General features: G+C 36.6%; 1 protein-coding gene across 1 annotated transcript; it reads left to right on the top strand.

The window, feature by feature from the left end:
- Positions 1 to 1,444: 1,444 nt before the first annotated feature.
- Positions 1,445 to 5,030, top strand: LOC112463134 (probable glutamate receptor; the record flags this gene model as incomplete). Its single annotated transcript, XM_025029328.1, has 7 exons — positions 1,445 to 1,944; positions 2,205 to 2,531; positions 2,943 to 3,099; positions 3,602 to 3,750; positions 4,113 to 4,202; positions 4,284 to 4,441; positions 4,832 to 5,030. Coding segments are annotated over 7 exons (1,580 nt in total), but the record flags the coding sequence as incomplete, so codon positions are not given.
- Positions 5,031 to 7,790: the final 2,760 nt, after the last annotated feature.

Raw genomic sequence — 7,790 nt, forward strand, 5'->3', positions numbered from 1 at the left:
CTGATCAACGACGTCCACAAATATTATCGTACGTCGTGTGTTATTTTCGTGCGGCCTGACAATTACGGTGAGTATACTTAGATACCGGGAACAGTTTCCGATTATCATTTTTCACACTGCACTTTCGCGAACTTTCGAACAAATATTGAATCATCATTTCACGTGCAAATTATTTCTATACGGTATTATTTATTTAAACATATTTTTAGTTTTTCAAAAAATTATTTTCTTTTTTATCTATAATTGTTACGGATTTAAATTGAATAAAATGTAATTAAATAAGAAAAAATTAAGTCACTTTTTTTTAACTTTTATCCTTGAAGGAATTAAGGCTCAACTTCTGAATAGCCCCTACTTCCGAATTTTATGAAACTTGCAGCAATTGTTGACCATTAGAGGACACGTTCATATCATAAAAAATTTTGTACGGAAACAAATAGGAACGGAGAAATTGGCATAAAAAATTTAAAAATTTGATTTTAATTTATAGACAATCTAGTGGTTGAATTTTGATGAAAGTTGTGGAAATAGTATTCTGATCGGCAGGAATGCTTGGACATTTTGATATGTATATGACATATATGTATATGTATATGTATATGTATATGTATATGTATATTATGTCCAGGGATTTCTGCCGGTAGAGTGTACATGTATGAACAAAGGAAAGTCTTTTAAAGCAGTGAATGGAAATTTTAAAGCAGTGGAAAGAGCACGCATGTACTTTGAAGGCACACTATGTGTCTAGTTTAACAATAGTGGAGCCCCCCGCAGGGAGTGGAATCTACTGCCTCCACGCATACACTTTTCACGCGAGACGACTTGTCACATGGGTTTATGGTGTGTTTTACGAGCTCGTTTATATAAGTAGAGGTGGTATTAAACAAGATGAGTTAGTCGATCATCTGTGTGAATATTTGTGGCAATATACAAATTATTCATTTGTATTGTATTGCATCGTATTTTCTTTGTTCATGTATGTACATACTATTTTGACATATGTATTAGTCATTTATGCCTTTTAATACTCAACATAACTGTTATATTTCTCAAACTTGTTTTGTTAATAACTTCTGAATAAATAACGAGCGCGGGCTGAAACCTTCCGAAGGTCACTTAGGAGGGTGACCTTGACAACATATAATACTAAAATATCAAGGTCATCCAATGTGACCCCCTCCATGTAAACAATTACCCAATAGGTAATCATACAATTTACCATTTGTATATTTTTAATTTCACCGTTCCTATTTGTTTCTGTACAAAATCCTTTATAGTGTGAGTGTGTCCTTTAATGCTTTACAATTGCTGCAAGTTTCAGTTAATTTGGAAATAGGGGCTAATCGGAGGTCTTACCGAAATTAAATGAAGTTATGATTTAGAGAGCATTTATAATTCTAACAACAAGTAAAATATAATACTATCTTCGATGCGAATATTACAGATTTGAACATGACGACATTGGTGCATACGTGGTCGCGCGAATTCTCACGGCACCAAGTCATGACCGTGACCATAACTTTCTCGGATCTGACAAGTGAGTACAACAAGTACGGGAAAAATGTCACGCGGCCGTTGTTTGTCGTTCTCCTCGACACCGAGGAGACCATGGTCGAGTTCGCCGAGACCACGAGGAGCATAAAGCCCATCTCTTTTTCCTTTTGGCTCGTTATGTTTCTTCAGCGTCCTGGAAATCCTCTCGAGGAACACTGCAGACATCCTACCGATAACGTATTCAACGTGGACTTCAGCACCCAGATGCTGGTTCTCTGCTATGCTCGCCCGATTCTAGTCGAGTGGTACGCCATTCGCGATAATCGCACCAGAACGTATGACCTGGCCTTGTGGTCCCCCGATAGAGGTTTACTTTTAAGGACGCGAAAGTCCCTCTACGCTAGAAGAAGCGACATGTTCGGCGACGTTGTACGCGTGGCGTCTGTAAACGTAAGTTTTTCGCTCTTCCTCGACCTCCGTTGTGCGTTGCTTCTTTTGCGAATCGGAAAATGGTCGTGAGCGACGACCTTCTAGAAAATAATCGCTTTGAAAGAAAATTATCTCGAAATTTGTCACGAAATCGATATTAGAACGATCTGAACGATTATTACGATTAACCCTTAACGATGATTTATAGATCTCGCGTATGTAGACTCCTATGTAGACTCGAGTAAATTGACTTTGACAATTCTGTTGATTTATCCACGAAGAACTCGCCGTGGACCTCGCAGGAGAACGGTACGGTCGGCGGGTTTTTCGGTCTGTTGCTGATAGAGCTCAGCAAAGTGATGAACTTTACGGTGGAGATTCTGGATCCGGTGCAGGGATACGGCAGCTGGAGCAAAGAGAAAAAGGTGTGGACAGGTGCGATCGGCCAGTTGGTGGCCAACGAAGCCGATATCGGCATCTCCGGATTTGTGATGACGACTGACAGACAAAACGTCATCGACTATACAATACCATTGATACGCTCGCGATACAGTCTTTATTTTAAGGAGCCTAACACAGCCTTGGTGGAATGGTCTTTATACTTAAGGGTAATAATTATCTTTATATCAACAGTACCTGATAAATTAGTATTAGGTGTATTAATAGTAGACATGCATCATTTAATATATTACATATGCCTATGGTAATTATATTGGCTACAATTAAAGGGCTAAAAATTACAGTGGTGTAAGTCAAATTTTTCAAAATATTTGACTTACACCACTGTAATTTTTACCCCTCTAATTGTACAATGATAGAAGTTTAAAACTGCACAAAGACTTTATAATCATTCTGTTCATTCATAAAATTAAAAATGCAATTACTTAAGATTGTTTAATTACATCTCTGGGAAAAGTGTTAACATTGAACACAAAATTGTGTTAAGATAATTTATGCTAAAGCTTCACGGTAACAAAGTGGAATAAATTGCTGCTTTTCTTCACCGATAAATGTTCCAGGCATTCAGCTCTATAACTTGGATAGCTTTATTAATGATAATAATAACAGCTTCTATTCTATTGACTATCATGAAGACAAAAGGATACTTTTCGATGAACTTGATGTTCGAAAACTATATTAATGTTTGGGGGATTTATTGCCAGCAAGGTTTGTCAGGTAACGTTTACTAGAAACATTCAATATTTGTCTGGCATAATATTTTCGAGTTATTAGTCACGTTTTAAGCAATTGTGTGTGATGCATTGATATGTGTCAATATATGCTAATAAGTCAATATATGCCATGTATTGTATATAGAGGAAAGTCCCCTATTATGAGATAGGCTTTTAATAAGCGATAGCGAGGAGTTTCTATTAAACTAATAGGTTCTATTTGTTGGTTTCATCACGAACTTATTGCCCTTAAAGTAAAACCTGTTTAGTGGAAAATTTATTATTTGATCGTGCGTACACTCGCTTTCTATATTTTTCAATTCTGCTCATAAACTTCCGTCAATCACGCAAAATATATGTGGTGTCTCTTAATAGGGGACTTTCCTTTACATATATATGTAAATTTGACACCATAATAATAATGCACATTTATATTTTATGCAAAGAATTTCCCAGCGAGTCATCGATGAGACTGGCTTTTCTCTCGATTTTTGCTTCGTCGATAGTAATTTTGGCCATCTATTCCGCCTCATATATCAGCATTCTAGTGCTCTGTACGCCCAAACTGCCTTTTTCCACTCTGGAGGGTTACGTTAAAGATGGCTCTTACAAATTAATTGTGTTGCAAAATAGCGCCGAGTACGACTATCTTAGTGTGAGCTCGCCATTATTTAAAGCGCGGAAATTATTCTTGCGCAACAGTAATTTGTCAGTCACAGTAATTTCGATTGAAACACTCGCAAATAAAAGCCCAGTCTCGTGATTGTATTAGTTATTACATGACATACACAATAAATATTAATAATTTAGTAATTTTCTTGTAGAGGTAATTTTAAACGTTAGAGAATTTAATTTATATTGTTCTTAAATTCTTTTGCTTCCTCATAGAGGAAGCTTTTTTTGTATTCTTATAATGTAAACATTACTGGCGAAAATTCTAAGGAAGAGACATTTTATTCCGACTACAACTGGGAAAAAAATATTTTTCTTCAAATTATGCTTTCTCAAATTTTGTAGCATCTCAAGGATCCCGTTTTCTTGCAAATGTACGAACTGCTGGAAGAAAAGCATTTATTACCGCTATCAACGATGGAGGGATTCAAGCAAGTTAGCGTTATTAGTTAATTAATGAAATCAACGACGTTAAGTTTCATTAAGTTGTCCATTTTCATATCAATTCTTACGCAGCTCTGCGAGAGAAACAAGTTAGCGCTTTACACGACGGAGATATTTAAAGAGTTTAAAATTATACCGTGTAGAGTCGTATATATTGAGACCGGAAGAATCGTCAATGCGGCGATAGCTCTAACGAAAGGAAATCCTTACACTGGCCTCATGAATTACCAGTAAGTCCAAATGTATATATTTATTTACAAAGATATATTTTATTATTTAATATACATTTATTAATTGTTTAGAAAACTGTCATCTTTTATTGTACTACGTAATTGTCTGATGTTTATAAGTTGAGTGTTTGTTGATGCACATAATAAATCGATGAATTTTATTAATATCATTAATTCTTGAAAATATAATTTTTAATAACTTTTAAGGTATAAATTTCATATATTTGATCTTATAAATATTTATCCAAGGATGCAAGAATATCGTTAAATTTTAATGTCGTTGAAATCACAAAATTACAAGAAATGTATTATATTCAGATAGAACTACTTTTACGACTGCTTTTCTCTCTTCAAGAATAAATACTCTAAATATCTTTTCACATTTTTCAGCTTGCGGAGATTTCAGGTTAATGGCGTTATAAGCAAATTGAAGAACAAATATGTTATACGAGATAATCCGAGGGAGGAACTTTACGGTTGGGTCGAATTAAACGATGTAACGCCAGCTCTGGCAATGGTGGCGGGCAGTATGGTTCTGGCACTTTTTATCTTAATAATCGAGAAAGTGTATTATTCGTCTAAAACTTGATCTAAGAACAACAATCCGAGAAGAAATCCTGGCAAGCCGCAAGGCAATAATCAGATCCAAACAAAAATGCCTGATTTTTTGGTCAGGACCGAGTCAGGTAATCTAAATATGGCCCTGATCCGAAAATAACGCAGCGCATGATCAAGACATGAGGATTTTAATCGTGTAAGGTGCTGAAAAGGTTACCTGATACAGACCAAGTGAGGACAACGTATGTGATCCTTATAGTTTCCTTACATTTAGATATCGCATTAACCCTTTCGGTACGGAGAATGACTATAGTCACCGCAGTCTATTATTATACGTACTGCTCACTGCGCCTGAGCGGGGACTATAGTCACTGTCCACAAAGCTGTTTACTGCGGCCGAGCAACTTGAAATGTTAATTTGAAATGCTTCTGTTGATAAAGTTTTTAAGTTGTTTTTGTTATTGAGTTTTGTTACATATAATAATTGAAGGCGTTGAACATCGAGTGCCTATAATAGCTCTCTCGGTCGAATCGCGTATGTCGGCGAATCGACGCTCCGTCCACTGCACTGAAGGCCCGTTCGCGTCTCGGTCGCCCCGTACCGAAAGGGTTAAGGGATAAGCCGATAAACTAGTGATAGAAATGTAATTGGCAAAAAATGGTAAAAGCAATATTCCAAGATTCACCGGCAAGTGCTGGAAATCTACAGTACACGTTAGCGTTGGCAGTGAATTTTGGAACACAGCCGTAGTTTAATCGAATTCTTACCACAGTTTCAACTGTGTTGTCACACGAACTTTAACGTCGTGATCAGCTGTCATATTGTGAGGTGGATTATTCGCACATGTGAAATGGCAGGATCCTCAGCACCTACAATCATGTAGTTTTTTAAAAGAAACTAAATATTAAAGAATAAAACTGAAATATATATATTCGTAACCACACACACACACACACACATTAATCATTACAGTAGAAATAAGAAAACCGATTGTAAACTGAACTTTTTCAGTTGATAATTGAATAATCGTTCTATTCGTATTTACACCACTGTAAAGTATTATTATCATTAATATAATACTGATATATACTATTATTAATGGAGGAACATATGATGTATATAATAAAAATAAGAAAGAAAGAAGAAAATCTCCTTTTAAAATATATATTTAATTTACTTCGCGTTTTGCTTATGGAACATAAATGGCAGTCGTCGTTGATTCACTGTCAAAATGACAGTTTTCCCTAAATAATACAATAGAAGTCTAGAAAATAATTAAATTCTAATCGAAATCCATTTTGAGACGTTCCGTAATACGTATCCTGAACCCTTCGGGGTACTGAGCCCCTCCACCATCTGCAAGGTCGTATCCAATGGGAGAGGATTATCACGGGAAAAAGCTATGTATTTTTCGGTACACAAAAAATGAGCACCAAACGCACGTAAGTAAAGCGTCGCTGTTACAAGACAATTATTGTCCGTAAATACATCGTGACGGGAAGACACAATTTGGTGCAAAACTTATTGTACGGCATTCCCAAATTTAAGTTAGGAGAACGCTAATAATTATGTCATAATTGTTATAATCACACGATACTTTGCGTTCCCAAAAATGCGACGCGACGAACCGCTTAGACGATTGTCGGCGATTTAAAGTCACGTTTCTTTGAACGTGGCATTGCTGTGTTAACATACAGTTGCTTTCCACGTCTCTCGATTTTTACTTTCGGTCTTCAAACTGCTGGAGCACATCACTGCATCGAAGTCGCACCCCGTTTGGGGGTTTATCGCCGGCGAGGAACCATACGACAGCTTTGTATCCCGAAAATAAGCACGTTCGTCGCTGGTACGAAATATTTATAATATCATAAAACATATATTAATTGAGTATTTTATCAGATGCTTAATTGCCGCTATACTTAATTGCGGCAGCACACATGAATGTGTGTGACTCGCGCTGCTACCTCTTCGCTCGAGCGTTGCCGCAAGAATGGCGCGGCAAGGTGTAGGCAGAGATGCCAGGACTATAGGTGGCGATAAGTCGAGGACAATCGCGTTATTTCGCGTAATTATTATAAATATAAACGTGCTACGACTGAAAACCTCGTCAGTGCTGCTACGCGTGGACGTTGCGTCGTCGACGAGAACTTGGAAATAATTGCATTTTTTTAGTATGGCACATAAGCGGTGCGTAAAATAACAATAAAATATAGTTATTGACAGAAGAATCTGAAAAAATGCAATTGCGATTAAACGATTAATTTTAGTCGAGGTAATATAAATACGTTTGTGGCTAGTACTAATTGATTTATAAATTAGAATTATCGGAGAAGGCAGCTTTGTGACTCTGAAACAGGAAATATTAAAAAATGCCGATGTCAATAAAAGTAACGATATTAATTCTCTCTGATTGAATGACGATATTAACAGTCACTATTTTTTTGCATTAACATCGCTCATATACCACCACTGTGTGACGATTGTGGCGCAAAGAAATGTGCGTTGGGCTAGTGAGCCGCAGATCCGGGTTCAAATCCGACCAAGAGTTATTGGTTTTTATTCGATTTCTTTATATTTGGAGAAAAAATTTCGAACACGAAAGTCACAAATGCCCGAAGTGCCCCAACACGTAAAAAGAAAGGATGTATTATCCGCTCACATGTCATAGCGGATATAATCGCATTGTCTTAGACTTGTAGAGTGTCCGCTATAACATGTGATCGGACAATACATCTCTTCTTTTTACGTGTTGGGGCTTTTATCGGGCATTTGTCAAATACATTATCAGCT

This window comes from Temnothorax curvispinosus, unplaced genomic scaffold, assembly GCF_003070985.1.
Source record: "Temnothorax curvispinosus isolate PA1 unplaced genomic scaffold, ASM307098v1 QBEX01013066.1, whole genome shotgun sequence".
Lineage (NCBI taxonomy): Eukaryota > Metazoa > Arthropoda > Insecta > Hymenoptera > Formicidae > Temnothorax > Temnothorax curvispinosus.